At 50.7% G+C, this 25,014-nt stretch overlaps 1 protein-coding gene across 1 annotated transcript in view; it reads right to left on the bottom strand.

Moving 5' to 3' along the window:
* The window catches only part of HTRA1 (HtrA serine peptidase 1), a 59,177-nt gene that overhangs the window by 8,730 nt on the left and 25,433 nt on the right, over positions 1-25,014 (bottom strand). Inside the window, exons 2-3 of the mRNA XM_055424475.2 lie at positions 20,238-20,337; positions 19,321-19,525 (exon numbers count right to left, since the gene is read on the bottom strand). Of these exons, the coding sequence (XP_055280450.2) occupies positions 19,321-19,525; positions 20,238-20,337 (305 nt within the window). The remainder of the gene's footprint in view (positions 1-19,320; positions 19,526-20,237; positions 20,338-25,014) is intronic.

The following is a 25,014-nucleotide window of genomic DNA, read 5'->3' as shown; positions in this document are numbered from 1 at the left end:
TGGAGGCCAGCCAGCTCAGGGTCTCAGCACATCTTGAACCTGTCAGCACAGACTTGCTCCGAAACCTTGAGGCCAAGAGACAGAGGGGGACAAGTATAGGATTGGGGCAAGCCTGACCGTAGGCGTGGTAGAGAGTGAAGTCCCAAGGAAGGATCTAGAGCTTATAGCCCCGGGGGAGGGGAAGAGGGGATCGGCCCTCTCTTATTGTAGGCACGTCCCTCCTAGGTCTTGAAGAATCAGGAGCGCTGAGGGCTTGGAGCTGCCCTGACTCAGTCCGGGGCATCTCTGTGCTAATCCTGGTGACAGGAAGAGGTGGGGTTGGGGACAGCAAGGCATCCAGGGCCACTGGACACCAAGACCCAAGAGGTGGGCTCTCTCCTCTCCCAGCAAAGTCCTCCACCACCATCTCTGCTCCCCCCGCCTCTAGGCGGGCTGATTAATCCAACAAAGCCTGCTTAATCCCCAATGACCTGTGAAGGCCAGTAGAGTAAGGAGCCCCAAACTACTCTTCAAACCAAAATGGGACAAAACAAAGCCAGCTCGAGTCACAAGGGCTGAGGGGCGTGGGGCTTCCGTCCCAGAGAGCTCTTAAGCTCTCCTCCCTCCCTTCCTCCCCAGAGCCAGGCAAAACTCTGAGTCCCTCTCGCATTTGCTTTCCGAGTCAAAATGAGCAGCTGCTCCGAGCAACGGGGACCAGCCCAGAAAGCAAAGACCTGGCCCAGGCCTCATGCTAATTGCAATGTAAGAGTTCTCGTGTTTGTCCACCTCAAAAATGAAGGAAAGAGGAGAGGAGGCTGGAAGGGTGCGGTGGGTGGAAACCAGCAGTTATTTCAGCATCGCCTCTGCCAGGGACAGAGCAGAAACCAGCTGATAAGATGGGGAGATCACTGGGCCCATTTAACAGATGAAGAAACTGAGGTTCCAAGCAACTGGGTGACTTGAGATAGGCCAGGGTCTTAAAACTACAACACTGAACCCAGACTCTCATCCACTACAAAGGTACTGAGCCACAAAGACCCCCTCTGACCCCAAAAAAGGAAGATGTTGGTCAGGAACATGTTGAATCAGAAAACTCAAGGGCTTCCCTTGCGTGGTTCAGATGGTAAATAATCTGCCTGCAGTGCAGGGGACCTGCATTAGATCCCTGGGTTGGGAAGATTCCCTGGAGAAGGGAATGGCAACTCACTCCAGTATTCTTGCCTGGAGAATCCCATGGATAGAGGAGACTAGAAGGCTGCAGTCCATGGAGTCGCAAAACTGGGCAACTAACACACACACACACACACACTGGGCAACACACACACACACACACACAGGGCAACACACACACACACACACACTGGGCAACACACACACACACACACACACACACTGGGCAACACACACACACACACACACACACACACACTGGGCAACACACACACACTGGGCAACACACACACACACACACAGGGCAACACACACACACACACTGGGCAACACACACACACTGGGCAACACACACACACACACACACACACTGGGCAACACACACACACACACACGAAAAATGATGCCCCTCAGATCACAGATACTAAGAGGCCTAGAAGAGCGCCACAGTCCAGAGCTCAGACCAAGAGGCCTGATTAGATTCTGGCCGGACCTTACAACCATTCTGGTCCTCAGTGTTCTGAGCTGGAAAATAGCAATAATGCAGTTCACCGATCTCATCGGTTTGATGTGAAAATTCAGTGACGGGATCTGAACAGCTCTGTGAGTGGCACCTGTCAGTGACGCATCATGTAAGTGGGGCATGTAAGCCTCAGCTGTGTTACTGGGATTAACGTTAAGGTCTGCACAGACTCAGTGGGGGAAACCCCGCCAACTAAACTCCAACAGAGTAGTCCATGTCTCCCAGCCCTCACTGTCCGCCCACCACCCAGGAGGAGGCTGGGGGCACAGGTCTGCCCTGACAGTGACACTGTGCCCTTGTGGTCCCCCGAGGCTGCAGTGCATGGTCCTGCTCTGGAGTGGGGCAGGCTTGCAAGCCCCCACTCCCGAGCTCATCTACAAGTGTGCCAATGAGCTCAGCAGGGCTTGTTTACCCTGGGCCCGTGCCAGCTGCCTCTGCCAGGGATGACCTCATCCAACAGCCGCAGCGGGTGAGCGGACAGGAGTCAGAGCTGGTGATGAGCACTCGGCCACCCTGGGGGAGGCCTGCCGGGCGACACTGCCACTCCTTCGGGACCCAGGGACAGCCTTCAGGGCTGGGCTGGAGGGTTGGACTCGGTGGCCATGGCTCCTGGGCTGGGTTCTCCAGTTGCTTTTCACCAATTTCAAGGCAAGAAGTCAAGTTCAAACACAGAAGGTGGGCCCAGACCACATCAGTGCAGCAACAAGCCGGGAACCACATCAGAAAGTTACATGGGAGGACTCACTATGGAGTCTTCATTAGCATCCACTAATCTTCCAACCCTGTCCCTTTACCTCCACTCCCTAGGAAAGGGGGCCAGACCCAGGGGGCCATATCACAGTGGGTTTCGAAGGAAGAGGGGCCTGAAGACAGTGCTCCCTGGAACTCCTGTCTCCAAGGCTGAGCTCAGACCCAGGCGCCGAGGAAACCAGGCAACGCTGTGGGAAGCAGAAGCTGTATGGATGGAGGAGAGAGCCCCCAGGAGGAAGGAGAGAATCGAGGGCCCATGTACGGCTCAGGTCAGCTGCGCTCCCTGCAGAGGACTAGGCCTGCAGCTGGGAACGGGGCCCAGAGGACCCCATGTACCAGCTGGGCTCCAGTGCAGTAAAGTCACTCAGTGGAGTGACCATACAGGCTGGGACCGGTGGACACCAGTGATACAAGCCCAGAGTCTCCCCAGGGACCACTCCTCACTTCAAGACCAGGGGAAGAAATTCAGCTCACAAGCAGTCATTGAGCCAAACCTACACCAACGGCAGCACTGGGGGTCACCTTGTTTACTTTTTATTTACAGAAACATCTCCTAGATTCTAAGGGATAATCATAAGACAGAAAAAAGCAAGTGGACATATCTCAAGGGGGATTCTCAGACTATGAAGCTTGTACTGATGTGGAAGGAATTATCTTTTACCCCCCAGGTGACAAAGCCCTTTTTCACAACCGCCTTGGCAGTTAGTGCGTATTTCTCCCCATTTTACAGATGTGGAAACTGAGGCTCAGAGCCGAATTGACTCCTCACAGCTCACAAGCAGCCTGGCTAAATGAGAGAACAGGCTTCCCCCCTCTTAGAGCTTTACTCCTTGTCGGTATTGATCTGAATTCTAATTGTAGGCAGAAATCTTTCCAAGGGAGTGGCAGGGGCTGGGGATCTGGGCCAGGCCAGATTTACAGCCCTTCAGGAGGTCAAAATGCCTTTCGTGGACCATTTGGCCTCTGCTCCCTGCAGGTGCCGGCTGGCCCCGCGAGCTCCAGGCTCTCCAGCCTATTTTAGATACTAGATGCGCTCGTTCTCAGCCTCTCTCCTCATCTTGGGGCTGTCTGCTCGGTGTAGTGATACCTCCACTGGCCAAATTCCTACTTGGTAATTGAGCATTTTATTCCATAGCTGTCTAGACACACACTCCATGGGGGGACCTGGGGAAGATGCAATGCAGATACAGCGGGAAGCGCCAAGACATGCCTCAGCCTTGACCTGAAGATGGGAAAACCCTGGGCCCACCCCCCTCAACCCCCTCCCAATTCCCAGTTTAACCCTGTGCTGCAGTCCACAGGCTGGTTCCCACGTCGCCCACATCAAAGCTGTCTCCAGGCTCCTGGCGGCAGACACTCTGTCTGAGCCTCCCTCTGCAGCGACCCGGCCACAGGCCATCTTGGAGATGCCAGTCTGGCTCCTGACAGCCGCTGCCCACATCTCATCACCTCACTGGAGCCTCACAGCGCACCTATTAAGAAAACCCACGGACATTCATCCTCTGCTTGGCAGGCGGGAGGAGCACGGGGGAGGGAGGAAGAACAGGGCATACATACAGCTCCTGTTCCTTGTCTTCAGGTTCTCCGGCCATTGAGGGGGGAAGGTGAAATGCAGTCAGGCACGCAGCAAAGCAGGGGTGGAGAGCTCATAGTGGCAAAAGCTCAACCCCGAGGCTCCGGACCAGAGCTGAGCAGGAGTCCTTGGACCTCACCAGGAGAGCCTCATGTTATCCCAACCCCTCCAGCACGAGGGGCATCCCAAAGTGAGTCCATCATACGGCCGTTCTCAAGGTCACACTCTTGCTGATGAGAGGGAGGAGGCTGGGGGGCCAGTGGGAGAAGCAGGAAGTCTAAGTTGAAAGGCACGTCGCCCTCAGCCTGTAAGTGACTCACTTGTGCTAAATGCCGGCCCCACAGCAGAGTCAGCAAGAGGGGCTGGAAGGGAACATGGATCCCCCAGGTCATCAGCCATGCCACCCAGGTCGACGGAGAAACAGCCCAGATGAGGGTGTCAGAGTCTTGCGCGTGGACTCCAGACGCGCCATGTCCATGTTAAGTCACTAACGATAAGCTTTAGGCAGGATACGAATGTTGTGATAGATTTACTGCTAAAGCATGGAGGCATGTTTTACTGCTAAAACATACATAGCATGATGAAAGAAGGCTCTAACCATTCGTTTAGATGACAACAAACAAGGAACCACAACCAGCAGGCCTGGCAGTACCCCTCCCATGAAATAACGCCTACACTGAAAGAGAACCTTCTCAACAAGTATTCACCAAGGGCCGGCCTGGCACAGGGATCGATCACAAAAGATCCATGAAATCCACCCGTGCCCTCCAGGCTTACTGCGTGATGGGTGGGTAGACACACAAATCATCAGGACACATCAGCAGCAATAAAAAGAGTTAAAATCCATCTCCCTCCCCTAGGGCAACTCAGCAGAGAATCTAAATATAGATCAACACTAAAAAATTATTTGAGTGCATTAATTAAGATTTTTTTTTCCAGCCACAAGTAAGAGAAAAACCAATGCAAATAAAATAAACATCCACCTGCTCAAGGGCAGAGTGGTGGGAGGGCTGATCACTTCCAAGGCTCAAGGGCAAGGTCTAGCAGCAGCTCTTTCCTTCCTTCCAGCTCATCAATGGCAGCCTGTTCTCATGGCCACAAGAGGGCCACCATCATTCCAGGCAGGACACGAAGGTGTGACAACACCAACTGGAAGTAATAAGCTCTGTGCTCCGTTGTGTGTCTCTTCAGAAGGAGTGAAAGTCCAGAAGGGCCCAGCATATTCCATTCTTCCCTGTGGGGTCATCAGCCACCGTCTGGTCACAAGGTTACCCTCAACCATCCTTTGGTAGGGGCTGGGGTGACGAAACTCCAATACTTTGGCCACCTCATGCGACAAGTTGACTCACTGGAAAAGACTCTGATGCCGGGAAGGATTGGGGGCGGGAGAAGGGGATGACAGAGAATGATATGGCTGGATGGCATCACCGACTCAATGGACATGAGTTTGAGTGAACTCCGGGAGTTGGTGATGGACAGGGAGGCCTGGCGTGCTGTGATTCATGGAGTTGCAGAGTCGGACACGACTGAGCGACTGAACTGAACTGAACTGGGGTGATCATGGCCCCCATGGCTGCCTTAGCCCCTCAGGATGTGCCTGAGTTAGGTGCTGGGGGGTGGGGGGGTCAGGAGTGGACTGAAAACAAACTCAGGGCTGTGCCAGCAAGATGGAGGAAACGTTCACGGTGGGTCACCATCAGTGTCCACTGAAGCTTCGGGAAAAAATGGTTCCTTTTACAGTGGTGATCCTAATACATGTCTGGAAAGGGCTACAAGTATATATTCCTTCAGGCAGATTTCTGGGGAATGGGAGGAGGAAGAGGAGAAGGAAAGGAAAGCATTGTTTCAAAGGAAAGCAATGATCACAAACTGCCAGGGCAGTCAGCGTGAGACACCAGTGGCTTGAAGACAAACCTCCCCCTTGTCTGCATGCCCTACACGGCTCATGGTCTGTCCTGAGGGCATGAGAAATGAGGTATTTCCTGCCATATCAGTAAACAAGGATGCCACAGTCATCAGCGGTTTCAGCCCTCTAGAGAGCCCTAAGGGCACTCAGGAAGGAGAAGGATAACAGCCATCAGACTGCAGCCACTCCCTATGGTGAGCCTTAAGGCAGTTCATGATGTGAAAAAAAAACAGAGGAAACACCCAGGATGGCAGAGATGCCTAAGAAAGGAATGATTTCAGTGAGCCCAGACTCTTACATCATCCCATACATAAAAAAGCACTAAATTCCATAACTTGGGATATCTGGTTTGCTTTTATTAACAATAATCTTTTGATGTGAAGACTTTGCTGTTTAGTTGCTAAGTTGTGCCAGACCCTTTGTGACCTCATGGACTACCAGGCTCCTCTGTCCTCCACCATCTCCTGGAAATTCACGTCCATTGAGCCTCCCGGAAATTCACGTCCATTGAGTCAGTGATGTTATCTAACGATCTCATCCTCTGCTGCTCCCTTCTCCTCCTGCCCTCAATCTTTCTCAGCATCAGGGTCTTTTCCAATGAGTCAGCTCTTCAGCTGATACTCAGGGTTGTGACAACACCAACTGGAAGTAATAGGCTCTTTGCTCCCTTGTGTGTCTGAGTCCAGAAGGGCCCAGCACATTCCATTCTTCTCTGGGGGTCAGCAGCCACCATCTGGTCACAAGGTTACCCTCAACCATCCTTTGGTGGGGGCTGGGGTGATCATGGCTGCCTTAACCCCTCAGGATGTGCCTGAGTTAGGTGCTGGGGAGGGGGGCATCAGTCCTTCCAATGATACTCAGGGTTGATTTCCTTTAGGATTGACTGGTTTGATAAGTAAGACTACCTGCCTTTTGTTGCAAAACTTCCATATAATCTGGCTCTTCCCCTCTCCTCCTCCGGGCAATTCCCTCAGGGTCACTTGAGATGCTGTCTCCCTGGACTGAAGTCCTAAAAATTCCCACGCAATAAAATGTAAGTCTCAACTTCTAGGTTGTGACTATTATTTAAGTCAACAGGCAGATGGGACAGGCATCATACCCAAGGGACCAATGTTCCCACGGTTGATGGCAGTGATACTGAGATCGCAGGTGTTCTCACCAGTCCCCTCTGCCCACTGCCCAGATGCACCAGAAGAGAGCTGGTAGTGCCGGACCTTGTCACAGGGCAGGAGACGGGAGCAGAGAAGACACGCAGCAGGGCCGTGGGACAGCTGAGGGAAGTCAGAGCAGAGGCGAGACAGAGGAAGCGAGGCCACGCACCCTCAGGGTGAGGACCCACGCCACACCGCTTCTCCCAGTGGGAGCCCAAGGGACACTCAGCCAAGCCCGGGCTGGGTGTGGAGGCAATCTGTGGGCACCACTCGCTTCATGAGCCCTCTGTGTGGCCTGGCCTCCCCCTGCAGGGTCATCACAACTCTGATTCCTGCAGGAAGAAAAGGCCTGTGGTGAGCAAGCGCCCTGCCGATGGCTGGTCACAGGCTTCTCCCTTCACAAAGGGTGGTGCAGAGTGACGACACAGCCAAAACACAGACACACACACACACACAAGGCCACCCTCGGCCTCTAGACAGACCGAGAGCACAATTTCCCAGGGAGCAGCACATCTGTATTAACCCACTCTGACCTTGGATCACTTGACAGACTTCTCTGGATTTCAGATTGATCACTTCTAAAATAAGGGAGTTGAGCCTAGTGATGTCCAAGGTCACCCCAGCTCTGACAATAGGGATCTTTCCAGAAGACCTGGTACATTGCCAAAAAACCTATTAGCAACCAATGGTTAAATTGGTGAGATCAAAACAAGCATCAGAGACCTTAATAAATCTCTTCTCATACGACTCCCCAAAGAGGTCAGATGATTCCTGCAGACTCTCGCAGCCCAAGAGGAAAGGGGATCCCTGGAATTCTCCAGACGCTGGCTCAGCCAGTAATCATTGAGAGCAGACCTCAAAACAATGATCCATCAACATTTCAGCTTCTGGCCACCCTGGGTTTTGCCTAAAAGCCCTTGGGCACTCCTCTCATTGCAACCTCATTCCCCAAAGCTTGGAAGGAAGGGCCATAAAACAAACCAATAAAACTAAAAGAAAAATTGGCAACTTTTTTTTTAACCTCATGACGCAAGCCAACAACTTCTTTCTCTTCCTTGCAGAGTATAAAGTGCTCCTGTTACAAAAATATTTCTGTTGCTGAATCTGCAGAAGCCACCATGTCCGCCAGCTGCCCAGCACATGCATTTCCAAGGGGCTGAGGCTCACGGGCTGGTCCTGTGTGTCCGATGAAATTTGCTTCAAAGGCTGATGTTGCAGGAACTGGCTGAGACTCAGCTAAGTGATTCAATGTGGTCTTCTGGAAGCAGTTATGCTAACCTTTCATTTTCTTTAAAAAATATGGGAGGAAAAGGGCGCATACCCCGATCACAGCAAGGAGCGGTGCCACTGAACTTGCGTGCTTCCTAAGGAACGGCAAAGCAGACCATAGAGTTCACGGGGATGTCAGCAGCTAAGACTTGCCTGAGACATGGGGATCTGGCAAGGAGAGAAGTGAGCCCACGAGGGCCTGAGGGACAGTGGATGAACCAGGGCTCTGCTACATAATTTGCAGGGCTCAGGACAAAATAAAAATGTAGACTGCCTTGCTCACAAAGTACATAAAAAGTGACATTAAAGGCACTAAAACATAAAGCCTTTTTTTTTCTTCTACATGCTCTCTCTCTCTCATCTGTCCTGATGTTTTTATTTGCTGTTTAGTGTTGTGCTCCCTGGGGCACGAAGTTGTTCATGGGGTGAGTACAGACCTGGAGCCTCAGACTCAGTACTCTGCTCACCAGCTACCAGACAGAACCATGCACTGTGCCCAAGCAGGAACTCAGAAGTTTAGCCAGGCCTCTCCCCATCCCAAGGGTCCACTGCCCCAACCCACAGAGGACAGACTACCCCCAAGGGTGCTGCAACTTCCTTCGGCGCCAGGATGCACCAGGTACCTGGATGGGGTGGGCAGGGCTTGGCCCTGCCTTGTTGCCAGCACAATGAGCTATAGAGTCATCTACCCGCTGCCCAAGATGCTGCAGAGTATACGTACCCCATGTCTGTACGCTCTGGGGGAAGGAGGGCAACAAGGAAAGTGGGAAGGCTCCAAGCACCCAGCATATACTCCACTCATCAGACTTCACATTCAAAGCACAAATTCAAAGATAAAACCAAATGGATAGGGCATCCCTGGCGGCTCAGTGGTAACGAATCCACTTGCCAGTGCGGGGGACACAGGTTCAACCCCTGATCTGGGAGGACCTCACATGCCTCAGAGCAACTAAGCCCACGGGTCACAAGAGCCAGTGCTCTTGAGCCCAGGAGCCAAAACTACTGAAATCCTCAGGCCCTAAAGCCCATGCTCTGCAACAAGAGAAGCCACTGTAGTAAGAAGCTGACACCCTACCACGGAGAGTCGTCCCCTCGTCGCAACTAGAGAAAAGCTCTCACAGCAACGAAGACCTGGCACAGCTATAAATAAATAAATAAATAAAATCATTAAAAAAATTAAAAGAGACCTCAGAGCATTAATTGGAGAAGGAAATGGCAACCCACTCCAGTATTCTTTCCTGGAAAAATCCCATGGACAGAGGACCCTGGTAGGCTACGGTCCATGGGGTCACAAAGAGTTGGACACAACTGAGCGACTTCATTTTTCAGAGCATTAAACCCTCCAGCAGGGTTCCCTTCTGTGAATGCACAGGTCCTGTGCCCATAAAGCAGCGGTGCCAGCGGGGGAGGAGGTGGACCAAGAACGAGAAGCTTGGGATTCAGATCAGAGAGGGTGGAGGTTATCAGCGATGACTAGGTCGATGGTACAACCAAGGGAGGGGGGCTGCAGGAAGCAGGTGAGTCAAGAGGCCGGGCCAGGAAGGATCTCCTACACGCGCTGAGGTCACAGCACACACAGAGCTCGGAGGACGGGGTCATCAAGTTACCACCATCCGTTTCCACAGATGGACATGTTAGGGTCGCTGTACTGGGAGGGGAGGAGAAGAGGTGTGATGTGCGGGGTAGGGGGGTGGGGGGGACTGGGGTGGGGGACACTCAGGTGGGACAGATAAGAGAAGTGATGGAGAAGGAGGGAAAGAGAGAAAAGAAACAGAGGATGGTCACGGAAAAACAAAAGAAAGAAAAAGCAAATCAATCAACCTAGTCCTCCTCCCTGTTTACGCACACCACCGTAATGTTTAGTCTCCCTTAAGCTGTATCAAGAAACGCTGGCATTTCAAAGATCCCCTTACTCTTGCTGTTTAAACTGCAAAATGTCAACATTTTTATACGGAAGCCCAAGGGCCAGTGACTGTATATATTCTCTGGCATCAAGAGGAGGAAAAACATTGTCTCACTGAGTGCAACTTGCCTTCCCCATCCGCCAGCTCCTCCGCTTCTATCCGGTGACTTCAAGTTGGCTAATGCTGCTATAGTGGTGTTTGGCCAATAAATATTTATGAAAACCAAGGGATGTGACAGTGACTATATGAATAAGTAAGCAAATCAGATCTTAAAAGATCCATCAGGATCCTAAAATTGGGATTAGGCCAATACTGGGGGCTAGCCACGGCCTGGCATTTCAGTTCGGGTAACTGACTCTGGATGCAGCCTGGTTTCCAGTCATCTATAAGGCTGCAGGCTTGGAGCTCAGGTGATAGGAGACAACTTATACCCACCAGTTCCACAAAGGGAAGGGCGTGGCCTCACTCTGTTTGGTAGGTTCAGTGCTCAGCTTCTTGGTATCAGCTAAGCTGAACTGAAGGCAGAGTAGATCCCTGCTACCCAGGACCACTTAGAGTGTGTGTGGATCCAGAAGCAGGGAAGTTGCCCAGGATATATCATTTTCATATTATTTATTCTAAAAAATTCTTAAAGACGTACGCATGCTAAGTCAGTCCAGTGATTCTATGGACTGTAGCTGGCCAGGCTTCTCTGTCCATGGGATTCTCCAGGCAAGAATACTGGAGCGTGTTGTCCTGCATTGGCAGGTGGGTTCTTTACCTCTAGCGCCACCTGGGAAGCCCAAAGATGTATACCTTTCTCTATATAAAAAAAATTTGGGTTGCTCAATGACACAGGGCTTATTACAATAAATTAATTCTTACATATTCATGACATAAAATGGTAGCATAAAAAATATTCTAGCCATAGGGCCAATGGTTTCTATGACTCACCTGGCAGCCAAAGCGAAGAGGGAAATACCATGAGTTCTCATTATCAGATTGTGGTGCCTTATTTAACAAAAGTAACTTGTTAATTAGCAATTATTAGAATAACCAGTCCTCAACTCACCAGAACATCTTCTTTATGCCTTGCCATGGAAAGTGGTTGGTTTTAGGAAAGCACTTTTGGGAAACTACTTCCATCGTGCCATGAATGAGAGGCAAGCAGCTCATTATGAATCCTCTGCACTTCTAGACTCTCAGGAGTCTGACTGCATAAGAAAGTGGAGCTTTCCGGAGAGCGGCCAGGAACCCCAAGGCCAATAAGAGACACAGACAATATGCAGAGGAACCAGGTAGCCTGTGTTCTGGAAGCCTCTAGTAAACTCACTGGGAAGTAAGGTCGCACTTGGTCCAAGGCCCACATGCTCAGGCTGGGCAGAAAAGGAGAACTAAGCAACTCTTTCCCTTGGCTGGCTCTGTCTGTTCTTCACATCTCAATGTGGATGTCAGCTCAGGTAAGCCAACAGTACCTTCAGAGGGCACCCCAGCCTCCAGAGCCTCCTATTGCTTTCTCTGTTTGTTCCTTCATTGAATCAATCGTCATATTTATTTCAGTCTGCCTGTTTCTACACCAAACAGTAAGCCCCATGGCTTCTGTCCATTGCTTTTACATCTTCAACACAGTGTTTGGTCAAACAGATGTTTATGTTAGTGGCTCAGTCATGGCTGATTCTTTGTGACTCCATGGACTGTAGCCCTCCAGGCTCCTCCGTCCATAGGATTCTCCAGGCAAAAATACTGAAGCAGGTTGCCATTCTCCAGGGGATCTTCCCAACCCAGGAACTGAACCCAGGTCTCCTGCATTGTAGACAGATTATTTACTGTCTGAGTACCCAGAGAAGTCCCCAAAATAGATGCTTAATAAATATTTATAGACACCATGTATGAATAAAGAATAACAGAAACAATGAATGAACCAGACCTTAAAAGATCATTAGGATTTAAAACTAGATAATAATTCAGAATTCACAAAATTCCTCTCTATCAATGTTACAGAGAAAGAGGTCTCTAAGGCCTCTCTGCTTAATCCAGCAAGACCAAAGCATCTGCTTCAGCAAAGAAGCACATGAGATCTATTTCTCTGCCCTTTCCCCTGTGTTACCTCGGGCTTCACCTCACTTGGATCTAAAGAGCATATTTCAGTCCAAGCACATTTGGCTCCTCTAGAGCAAGGTGTTAATCATCTCACACTGGGGTTGGGAAATTTTTTCTGTGAAAGGTCAAAAAGTAACAACTGTTGGCTTCACAGACCAGGTGGCCTCCATCCCAACTACTCAACTCTTCTGCTGACCAGTAAGAGCAGCCGTAGACTCTACCAAAGCAAACTGGCATGGCTGTGTCTCAATAAAACTTTATTTACAAAAGCAAATGGAGGGCCAGATTTGGACTGCAGGCCACAGCTGGCCAACCCCGGGTCCCAACACACTGCTACACAGTAACAAAACTAGCAAATGGAACCAATGCATGCCCTCCCCTCAGGGAAGGGGAGAGTCCCCATGGAACACCTACAAATTCAGTCCCAACAACCTGGGAACTGCTTTGCCAGAACCATAAATAATAGTCTTGGTTGAATTCCCTGAAGAGAAATCACCAAAGTGAAAAAAAAAAAAAAGCATTACCATATTAAGAGAAAAACATAGCCAAAGAATTTCCTTAACAATCAACTAAGTTCTTGAAATGAGGCCAGAAAACACACTAGGGCTCTGGTTTTTGATGGTTTGGGGAACTGAAATATTTTCACATTCCATGAGAAGCTGCAATCAGAACAACGAGGAGCCTCGTCTCCATGAGCCCCTGGGCGAAGGCCGACCCAGAGAAAAAACGCCGGCTTCCAATCCAGCTTCTGGATGGACATCATCTAATGAAATATTGATCTGCATCCCCCTAAAAATGGTAAAAAATCAATACAGTAACAGGAGCCTCTTAACATCGAGAAGAGTCTGTGGCCTCTTTAGCCAATGCAATGCCAGCCTCTCAGTTCAGGGAGAAAAAAAGAGGAGAGACCACAGAACGCCCAGGACGGAGGGAGTGGAGAAAAGAATTCAAAATGGAAAAACACAGAAACAAAATACCAGGGTAGCTATGGTACTGGGAGCCGCATTCCAGCTCCTGGTTACTTTACAAGGATGAGTGACAGACTCCAGAAGACGGGGAGCCGGTCCAGCCCGGGCCCTGTGTTATCTGATTCACTTTTGGACAAGCTCGGGCGGCTGAGTCAGCGCCTTCTGACAATCAGGTTGTCTGAGGAGAACTGGCTGGAGGCAGGGACGGGGGCGGGAGGGGGCATGAGTCACGCCTGCACCCGCTGCTCCCCTCCCTTGCCACCATCCCTGGGTCACCTGGACCCTCCTCCCTCTGAGAAGTTGGGGCAGGTCCTGCCACCAACAGGCCAGGCTCTGAGAGACAGGCCTGGAGAGACCAGAGCCAGCTCTGTAAAGGGTCTGGGACCCTCACTCTCCCAGAGCCATCGGGGTTCTACATTTCACAGTCGGGGGGTGTCAGCTCTTCTGGCCCCAGCAGCCAGCTCAGCAGGAAAAGGACCTTCTGCCACAGAGCAGCCCCCCAAGCCCAGAGGTGTCACCTTCAGCCACTTCAAACAGCGGTAGGTGGCATCTGGCCCAAAGATGGTGGCAGACAGTTGCAGGCCTGGCCTGGAGGTGCAGGAAGAAAACCACTTCACAAGACAGGACAAGCCTGCTTCCAAATATCCCCTGGGGGTGTTGGCATCAGGGAGAAGTGCCCACAGGAAAACTCACTGCTCCCAGGGCTCTGAGTGGCCAAGACCACAGAGCCCCCCGGGGCCCGGCAAGGCCACACATTGTCCCAACTCCAGGAATCAGATGAGCACTGGCCTCGCGGAGTCTGGGGTGGAGATGGAGGTGCTGCTCTGCAGCCCACCTGCTGCATGGACACCTCCTCCTCTGTAAGTGGGGAGCAGCCACTGCAAGAGCCCCAGCACCTTCCTGCCCCCTACCCTACCCCACCCCCGCCAGTCCACAAGCAACCAGCCTTGCCTCCTCTGAGCGGAGGACTCTGAATTCATCCTCTGCACACGGCTGCTGAGGCTCTACAACATGACAAGTGACTGAGAGAGCTGTGGCCCTCACACCCCCGCGGCAGAGAGAAACCGAAATCCACAAGTAAACACGACAACTGGGAGGGAAATATGAACAGTAACGTAAGATCCCCTCTGGGATTATGCATCCCCAGAGTGAGGAGGGGAGTCAGGGACATGGACTCTCCCTGGGTGGGTGTCAGGGAAGGACTGTTGGGGGCAGAAATTAACCTAGGCCTGAAGGACCGGGGGCTTCCCCAGTGGCTCAGCGGTAAAGAATCAGCCTGCAAGGCAGGAGCCACAGGAGCCACAGGTTCGATCCCTGGGTCTGGAAGATCCCTGGAGGAGGGCATGGCAACCCACTCCAGTATTCCTGCCTAGAGAATCCCCATGGACAGAGGAGCCTGGCGGGCTACAGTCCGTGGGGTCGCGAAGAGTTGTACATGACTGTAGCAACTTCGCACACACACACGCTGAAGGACCGGAAGGTCACCTGTGGAGGAGCTGGAAGGGGGACACCCCGGGGAAGGCAAGAGCAGGGCCCCTAGAGAACAGCCCGGCTTTGTGGGAGGAGGCAGGGGTTTGGAGTAGTGGAGGGTTGGCAGAATGGGGGAGGTGTAGAGAGAAGAGTGCAGGAGGGGAGAGTGGGACACCCAACAGGCTGGGCACACCTTCAGATCTCTGGCTAAGTCGTTAAGATTTCTCCATAAGCACAGAGAGAGTGTGAAGGGCTTTATACAGGCAGACAGGACTGGATCTGAAAGTTGCAGTCCTGGGATGGGGGTGGGGGGGCACAGATGCTTTTCCCCTATCTGTTTCCTAATCAACACAGCTGGAAAAATAGCTGCAACAAAAGTAACTTTCTTACCTTCTTCAGTATCTCCCCAGTACTTATTTCTGTCCTGCACTCTGACCTAAAGAAACCAAATATATTTTTTTTCTTTCTCTCTCTCTTTTCCCGAACTACTCAGCAAAAAAAAGCTGCATGGACAAAACACGGCCTCTGGAGAAAAAAATTTTAAGTGTTCTGCACACACGGCCAGCGTCATGTTCAACACATTTTGGAATCCGATTTTATCTGAGGCTGAACTAGTTTGCCCTCAAAGCTGCTTTCTATTAAACTGTTCGCATGCACAGTGTCCTTCCTTCCTGCAGCTGGCACCACCCCCCCGGCCCCAGGCGAATGCTGGCCCCTGTCCGTGGCCCAGAGGAAAGGGCAGTGGAAAGACATGTCTGGGCAGGCGGGCTGCCTTTGTAGGGGACACCCTCCTTCTCCAGCTTGGCGGGGGCAGGCGCCCTGCTCTGGGAGGTTCCCCCCAAAGGTTCTCCCCTGCTCAGACTCAGCAGGGGAAGTGAGTGCACACGAGTCCGCTCAGCAGTGAGGAGCTTTAAAAACGCTCTTTGGTCGCAAGCCCAGAAATGTCTCTGGCAAGCTCAAGCCGAGGCGGGCTTACAGAAGATGTGAGGGGGCCTTGAAGAATGAAAGGGAAAGTAGGCTGGCGGATCAGGCTCTGAAAAGGAGGAGCTCAGACAGGGGCCACACCGGCTTCCCCGTGTCATTTTCCTGCGGTTGGCATCCAGTTACTGCTCCAAGCGAAGGATCTGCTTGGTCTGATGGATCCTATGTCCCATGGCCCCAGAGGGGGTTGGGGGGGGGGTGCGCCGTGACTGGTGCCCCCACAAGACTGTCCGGGGGGGGGGGCAGAAATAGATCCAGAAGGAGATGCTGGCCTCTGCGTCCAGAAGACGTGGGCAGTGACCGCAGGTGTCCACAGTAATTTCCATTCATTAAAAGCGGCAGGAATAGCACACTCAGGAAGGAGGGTCTCGGTGTTACTGATGGAGAGCCCTTCGCGTGAAAGTCTGGCCCTTGGGGAGCAAATGGGCCCAGATTATAAGGCACCAGGTTAACCACTGGGCCCGTGTATGTTGGGGGGGCAGTCACCCCAGTTTCACTGGGTTACGGGCAAACGGACCTGGGGAGACTGAGCCATGACCTCACATGGCAAGCGCCGTTCGGAATGAGTTTGGTCCTCAAGTCCAAGTTTTGTTGGGTCTGCTCTGCCTCCTCTGAGATTCCCTGCTCTGTTTCTTGCTCCCGAAGTGACACAGTGCAAGGGAAGCTCACCACCCCTCCCCACTCCCACCCCCAGCACGGCAGACACATTTATAAAATCCTGCGCTGGGGCACAGTAGTCTTCACTGAATTGAGGGGCTCCTCCCAAACTGAGCCTCATTACAAACCAGTCCCTGCCCCCCTCTCCTAAATAATCAATCCTCCGACTAAGGGAACAAAATGGAAAGAGCTGGAAGAGATGTTTTCACTCTCCCCACTTCCAACTACTATCAGCAAAAAAAAAAAAAAGCAGTTTAGTCAGTGGAAACCAGTCTCTTGTGTGGGTGTCTGCAATTTAATATCCTTTCATTTCCGATTCCATTTTGCAAAGCCACATTAGTTCGACTTTAAATTTTCAAGCTCCTTTTTCTGGGGCTAGAAACTCATCTCAAATAGCGTGCTGCTGGCAGGAAGGCTAGCCTCCCGGGAACAGCAAGAGCCAGGTTAGAAACACCCTGCAAAGCTGGTTCATCGAGATAGTCCACATCCTGCCGGGACCTGCCAGGGATGACAGGAGAACCCGCTCTCCACCTCGGCTCAGAAGCTGAAAAGAATATCCCCCGGCCACAGCAGCTGCATGGGATGCGCCCACGCGTGCCAAACATGAAATTACTCAGCGGGAGCAGCTCACGCAGGGTCCAGACCAGCGCCCTGCCTGCAGAGAGAGCCCGCACAGCTGGCTGCCTCCCCAGGGCTCAGGGGAGCTGAGTCTTGCGTGTGGCCACAGGATGTGCTATTCTGGCCAGCCTCCTTCCGGTGAGACTGCCACATCCTGGACACCTTGAGAGCTGTATGATCCTACACTGGGGTGTGCCAGCCTCCCCATGGGTTATTTAAAGCTGAGCCATCTCATCACACCAAAAGGTCAGGCTTCATCCCTCCGTCACGGTCACGGGCTTGGGCACTTGGGGAGCCTGGCAGGCTTGCGTGTGTGTGTCCAGTCGCTTCAGCTGTGGCCGACTCTTTGCGACCCTGCGGACCGCAGCCAGCCAGGCTCCTCGGTTCGTGGGACTCTCCAGACAGGAATACTGGAGTGGGTTGCCATGCCTTCCTCTAAGGGGATCTTCCTGACCCAGGTATCCAAACCGTGTCTCCTGCGGAAGTCCCCTGGTCAGCTGGCTGCTGCCACTGCTGCTAAGTCGCTTCAGTCGTGTCCGACTCTGTGCGACCCCATAGACAGCAGCCCACTAGGCTCCTCTGTCCCTGGGATTCTCCAGGCAAGAATACTGGCGTGGGTTGCCATTGCCTTCTCCAATGCATGAAAGTGAAAAGTGAAAGTGAAGTCAGCTTAGGAGGCTATAATTTCACCACAGTATTAACTATGTGGTCTCAGGCAGGTGACTTAAGCTCTCTGAATCCCTATTCCTTCCTATGTAAAATGGGAATGATAAAAGCCGTTGACAGAATAGGTGAAAGTTATAAATGAAGGCAGAGCCTGGTCCAGTTTTGGAACTTATCAAGCAGAAGTTAGTATGACTATACTGTGACCCATAAACACATTTTGAAAGATGAGTTGTTACAGAAATCCCATGGTAACCTAACAGAAATAGTATGCAATCGAGACCTTTCTAAAGGTCAGTTACCTACGCTGGGCACAGGGCCTGTTTCTGCCCTGATCACAGCATAAATGAAAACAGCCTGTGCTGTTTCACTGTGGTCTGACTTCACAGCTCAGATCAGGTAGAAGGCACAGAGAGCCGGAAAAGAAGACCACTCTCTGCCTCTCAGTTTATGACCTTTTCCTGGTCCAGAAACAAGATTCCAATCTATCCCAATTCCTCCTTCCAGATGAAGTCTGAAAAATGACGAAGTGTGGAGAAACTAGAAAACACAATCTCACTAGGCACCTGCCACGAAGCAAACCAAACCTCCATTATCAACACACCAACAAGTGGGAACTGTTGATGGTCTAATAAAAACTGGACTTGATTTCAGCCAAGATTTTGGGCTTCCCAGGTGGCACTAATGGTAAAGAACCCACCTGCCAAATGTAGGAGGCGTAAGAGACACGGGTTCAATCCCTGGGTCAGGAAGATCCCCTGGAGAAAGACGTGACAACCCACTCCAGTATTCTTGCTGGAGAATCCCATGGACAGAGGAGCCTGGTGGGCCACAGTCCATAGGGTCGCATAAAGTTGGACACAACTGAAGCAACTTAACACGCACACATGAAGATTTTTATAAACAAATCAACAGGACAAAAACGACTACAAGGAGAATATTCCAACAGAAAGCAAGCCATTTCCCAAACTGAGCTCTTTACATCTCAATTAAAAAAAAATTCTACCCTCAGACAGTTGTAGTTCAGAGTCACACTCTTGCAGGAGGGTCCTATGCACATTAGCACATGAAAAGCTTTGAGAAGTGCTATGAGGTCAAAATCCATTAGCTTTGTTTTAATTCAAGGTTTCCAAAACTTTTTTGAGTGTCAAGTATTGTTTTAAAACACATCTAGTGACTCTGCAAAAGCCCAGTTTGGGAGACCTGGTTTGTTTTCAGAGTAGTTGTTTACATGCTAATGATAGTTAACTTCAAAACCCAGTAAATTCTTTATACATGGAGAGTGCACGAAGGAACACAAATCTGTGGCAACAGTTGCCTCAGGGGTAGGAATGGAATGGAAACTCAGTTTTCACTGCTTACCTACTCATTTCTTTATAAGCCTACTGCTTTGATAAAAATTTGGAACACTATTATTAAAACTCTGATCTTAGAGCCTGCTCATTCAAGAAGCTTCCATGAGATCCCACCCTTCCCCCACCCCAGGCCACACTCGGTGTCTCCCAAATGCTCTCCTTTGCTCCAGACCTGACTGGCTCAGTCCCACTTGAGAAACTCATGAAATCAGGGAATTCTGGTGTCTGTTGACCTCTCCGGATTTAGCCAAGTCTCAGCCAAGGCACCTGAGAACCTGGTCCTGCAGGTGGGGAGCACGCCTACCTGGTGGTCGATTTTGATGAGGGCAATGTCCGCCTTCTCGTCCACGTCCTTGATCGTGGCCTCATAGGTGGCGCCGTTCTTCAGCTCGACTTTGACCCGGTGCTTGTTGGTCACCACGTGGGCATTTGTCACAATCAGTCCATCTTCGGACACGATGAATCCAGACCCACTGGCCACCGGCACTTCCCTCTTAGAAAAAGGAAGCCTAGAACCAAAAGGAGTACCTGGTCAAAGCTGAAACATTTAAAATCGACCCTCTGACACACTGATGCATCAGTTCTATAATAGCTGCTGCTGCTAAGTCACTTCCGTCGTGTCCGACTCTGTGCGACCCCACAGAGGGAAGCCCACCAGGCTCCCCCGTCCCTGGGATTCTCCAGGCAAGAACACTGGAGTGGGTTGCCATTTCCTTCTCCAATGTGTGAAAGTGAAAAGTGAAAGTGAAGTCGCTCAGTCATGTCCGACCCTTAGCGACCCCACGGACTGCAGCCTACCAGGCTCCTCTGCCCATGGGATTTTCCAGGCAAGAGTACTGGAGTGGCTTGCCATTGCCTTCTCCATCTATAATAGCAACAGACACCTATTACTAGCAATTGTTACTCTGCACAATAGCTTTATTAAACTTTAAAAAATAGAATGTGAGACTGGCTTTTATTCGCATCCCAAAATTCCACTTAGAAAATATTCTTAGGGCATCTCTTCAGAACCAGAGGCTCTTAAAACATGTAGAAGGGTCAAGAATATACATTTCAATAGGCAAACAGGAAAACATCCCAAGGAAGAAGAGCTTATCTTCTTGTAGGACTGTATTCAGTGTCATTCTAAAGTGTCTCAGAAATAGCTCTGATGTTTTGCTTGTGGCAGCAGTTTTGGTGGGAGCTTCGGAGACCGAGGGAAAAAAGGAAGGCGCTCTTTACTTGCGAAACAGCTCGATGTGAACCACGGCAGGAGCTATCTTCTCCACGACATCGGCAATAAAGTTGTATTTATGGCGCAGACTGTTGGGATCTTCCTGACCTAAGAACAGAAACAAAGACAAGACGTTTAAAGATCCTGTGCTCTGTGCTGTGCGTCAGAAGAACCAGAAAAGGAGGGTGAAGACAAGATCCCAGGCCTGGGCTCAGAGACAGAGATCTTTCCAGCACTTGAGGAAATTCCCAGTAAGGTGCACGTGCGTGTGTGCTAAGTCACTTGAGTCCTGTCTGACTCTTGGTGATCCTGTGGACTATAGCCCACCAGTCTCCTCTGTCCATGGGATTCTCCAGGCAAGAACTGGAGTGGGTTGCCATGCCCTCCTTCAGGGGATCTTGCCAACCCAGGGATCAAACCCGTGTCTCTTACAGCTCCCGAAATGCAGGTGGATTCATTACCGCTGAGCCACCAGGGAAGCCCCAGATGAGACAGCAACACCCACCAAAGATGACCTCTTTGCTTGGCTTCCTTGGTCTCAACTGTTTCATCACGAAAATGTTGAACCAGAGGCATCAGCAGATACCTGGGCCTCCTTTATTATTCCAAACAGCGGGTGGCCCAAGGGTCACCTTGACATGGCACCATCCACCAGTGTCCCTTCCCCGACTCCCCAAGAACCACAGAGCAGCCCTTCTCAGCATACCACCGCTGTCGAGGGGAAGGCTGAAGTTGTTTCTGATAAGATGCCCATCAGATGCTAGAGATTTAAGAGGCTACTATGGAAAAGCACTAAGGCGCAGGCACAGATAGTGTCTTCCCCACTGTCTGTCCCCACATCAGTTTTCCATCTTAATCATTCACTCCACTCCTCCCACCCCAGGACATCCCAGGCCAAAAGATGCCTTGATTCTATTGGGGAAAAAAAAGGAAAAATCCAATGACCATAATTCTCTATGTAAACATATGCACTATAAGTAGGGAATCCCTATTTGCAAAGCCACTTTCAAACAAAGCTATCACAGATCCCACGTAGGGTTCCGAGAAGTTAGTTGCCACCAGCCCAATGCACCCTCCCATGGTACCTGACTCAGAGATGAGCTACTGGAGACTCAGGGTACCAAGCCCCCATTCTGTGGGTACCCGAGTGGCAGAAGCAGTCTGAACCTCTTACTCTGACCCCAAACCTGTGCCACCTGGTCATACCCCAGAATACAAGTCTCTCTGCTTCAACAGCAGAGGAGTTCCAAGTCAGTCTGAAGCCAAGAATCCCACACCCCTGCCTTCCCCTCCTCTCTGCCTTAGCCGTGAATCTAGCTCAGGGCTAAACCCAGCACTCTGCCCGCCACACTGCCACCCAGCCTGGGGGGAAGGGACTCACGGGAGTTTCCAGAAACCTACAAAGAAATTGAAAGAGAAATCTAAAAATTTTTTAATGGGGCTGGTTGTGTCTTTTCTTATTACATCTTGGTAGTAGTTCATTTTTAGCGTATGCTATGAAGATATTGCCAGGAGAAATATCAATAACCTCAGATATGCAGATGACACCACCCTTATGGCAGAAAGTGAAGAGGAACTAAAAAGCCTCTTGATGAAAGTGAAAGAGGAGAGTGAAAAAGTTGGCTTGAAGCTCAACATTCAGAAAACAAAGATCATGGCATCGGGTCCCATCACTTCATGGGAAATAGATGGGGAAACAGTGGAAACAGTGGCTGACTTTACTTTTTGGCCTCCAAAATCACTGCAGATGGTGACCACAGCCATGAAATTAAAAGATGCTTACTCCTTGGAAGGAAAGTTATGACCAACCTAGACAGCATATTAAAAAGCAGAGATATTACTTTGCCAACAAAGGTCCGTCTAGTCAGGGCTATGGTTTTTCCCGTGGTCATGTATGGATGTGAGCGTTGGACTGTGAAGAAAGTTGAACGCCAAAGAATTGATGCTTTTGAGCTGTGGTGCTGGAGAAGACTCTTGAGAGTCCCTTGGACTGCAAGAAGATCCAACCAGTCCATCCTAAAGGAGATCAGTCCTGGGTGTTCATTGGAAGGACTGATGCTGAAGCTGAAACTCCAATACTTTGGCCACCTCATGAGAAGAGCTGACTCACTGGAAAAGACCCTGATGCTGGGAGGGATTGGGGGCAGGAGAAGGGGACAACAGAGGATGAGATGGCTGGATGGCATCACCGACTTGATGCACATGAGTTTGAGTGAACTCCGGGAGTTGGTGATGGACAGGGAGGCCTGGTGTGCTGTGTTCATGGGGTCACAAAGAGTCGGACATGACTGAGCGACTGAACTGAATTGATGAATGTATTGATCCATGATGGGTAGAAAATAACAAGGAAAGGAACCCTTATCCTTCACCACAGATGGTCTGAGAGGCCCTGGTCTGCCTCGCTCACCATTCACACAGTGGGGTTCGCAAGAAGCCTGAAGTTTAAAAGGAAACCATTGGCCTGCAAAACTGTCCCTCACGAACAAAGGGTCTGTGAGCCCCACCCCCAACACACATATACACACACACACAAGACAAGCCCACACCTACACTTACACATTCATGAATACATGCTCACACACACATATACACACTCATACTCATGAGCACACACACATACACACACATACACACGTATATAAAGACATCCACACACACTCACGCACACACATATATACAAACTCCATCTGACTCTTAGAGAAACACAGCTTCATACACACACACTCTTACATTCGCACGTATACCCAGTTAACGCTCACATATACCCACACACATGCGCTCTCACAGTACATACCCACAGGATGCCTCCGCGCCTGGGGTACAGCCACTGCTCCAGGCTGTGAAACCTGTGACATTCTCAAGTCCTCTATGGCTCTTGGAGCTGCATATCCACAGGCATTCCCAGTGGCTGTGTGACCCCACCAGGGACCTCGGTTCTCCGCTCTATACCCCTGGGCACAGGGACATCTTGGGGACTAGTCTGCCTCTCCCAACTTTCCTTCCTGGAAGTGAGAGACCATCAAAAAACAAAGGGAGGGCCCCTCTCTGTCCCAGCTCCTGGACTCAGCACTGCTTTAATTCAGGGCTGGAATCCACTCCCTTTCTGCACAGCTTGATTTTTCTAAGGTACAGAAAAAGGTGTGCAACTACTCGGCAAGATTAACTAACTCAGCAAATTTACAGTAGCATCATTTTTGTTATTTGGTTTTCAGGACCCTTTCATATGATACTATCAGAAAACCTACCCTCATGATCTCCTTGGAGAAGGCAATGGCATCCCACTCCAGTACTCTTGCCTGGAAAATCCCATGGACGGAGGAGCCTGGTAGGCTGCAGTCCATGGAGTCACTAAGAGTCAGACACGACTGAGCGACTTCACTTTCACTTTTCACTTTCATGCATTGGAGAAGGAAATGGCAACCCACTCCAGTGTTCTTGCCTGGAGAATTCCAGGGATGGGGGAGCCTGGGGGGCTGCCATCTATGGGGTCACACAGAGTCGGACACGACTGAAGCGATTTAGCAGCAGCAGTAGCATGATCCCCTTCCTGTGGAAGAGGAAAATTGGATATTGTTCCCATGTGCTTTAGAACTGTGGTGCTAGAGAAGACTCTTGACAATCTCTTAGACTACAAGGAGATCAAAGCAGTCCATCCTATAGGAAATCAACCCTGAATATACATCGGAAGGGCTGACGTTGAAGCTCCAATACTTTGGCCTCCTGATGTAAAAAGCTGACTTGTTGGAAAAGATCTGGATGCTGGGAAAGATAGCAGGCAGGAGGAGAAGGGCTTGACAGAGGATGAGATGGGTGGATGGCATCACTGACTCAATGGACATGAGTTTGAGCAAGCTCCAGGAGACGGTGAAAGACAGGGAAGCCTGGCGTGCTGTGGCCCGTGGGGTCACAGAGTCGGACACAACTGAGCAGCTGAACAACAGCCTCTAGAGAAACTGAGGCTCACAGACAATAAATGACTTCTACATAGACACTAAATTTCCTTCACAGAGTGTATGAATCACAAAAAAAACCGAGCAAAAATAAAACATTTCCAGCCCCAAACGTTTCTGCTGTCCTCCCAGGATTCCAGGTAGTTGAGGTGATTTAACTAGTGTGTCTCCCCAAGTTCTCCAATGGGAGAAATAAATAAAGGGGATAGAAACATTCCTCCCCAACTCAGAACCTGGCGAACATTACCCAGAGACAGCTGTGAACAAGTACCTCTGGGCTTCCTTGGACCTGCTCCCGGGAAAGGCCAAAAGGAGGCTTAAATCCAACAAGACCAGCCACCCCAGGGAAGTGTGGAGATTCTGAGAACCTCACAAGAAGGACAGTTACTAGAGCCCTGCCACTAAAAATCATCGCCTTGCTTCCTCTTTCTACTTCCCACAAAGGCCTGGGAGAATCTGCCCACATCAGGGATGAAAATGAGCATGGGTTTTTCCAGCTAAAATGAGAAGCAGTTGCTTTCTCACAGACACTAGAGAAAGGGGCTCCAGGGTCTATCCACCTGGGACAGCAACGTGGGAGAGAGCCTGTCCAGAGCTAGCTTGGACACCAGAAGGCCCGGGTTCCAGCCACAGCCTACTGGGTGGTCTCCATTTCCCTGTCTGTAAAATGGGGCCAATTACCTCTAGAATGAGCTGTGAAGTCTGTTCCCACCCCAACCCTCTATGATCTAATCCCTGTCTCTCCCTCTCATTCCAACATGCTACAGCAAGAGAAAGAGATTGTGGAATCTGAGATTGGGCACAGGACTTGCCTAATTCTGCAGATGAGTACACA

Source organism: Moschus berezovskii, chromosome 12, assembly GCF_049115385.1.
Source record: "Moschus berezovskii isolate FMDL1 chromosome 12, NW_MosBer_1.0, whole genome shotgun sequence".
NCBI classification, from domain to species: domain Eukaryota; kingdom Metazoa; phylum Chordata; class Mammalia; order Artiodactyla; family Moschidae; genus Moschus; species Moschus berezovskii.
This window is presented reverse-complemented; position numbering and strand designations above follow the sequence as displayed.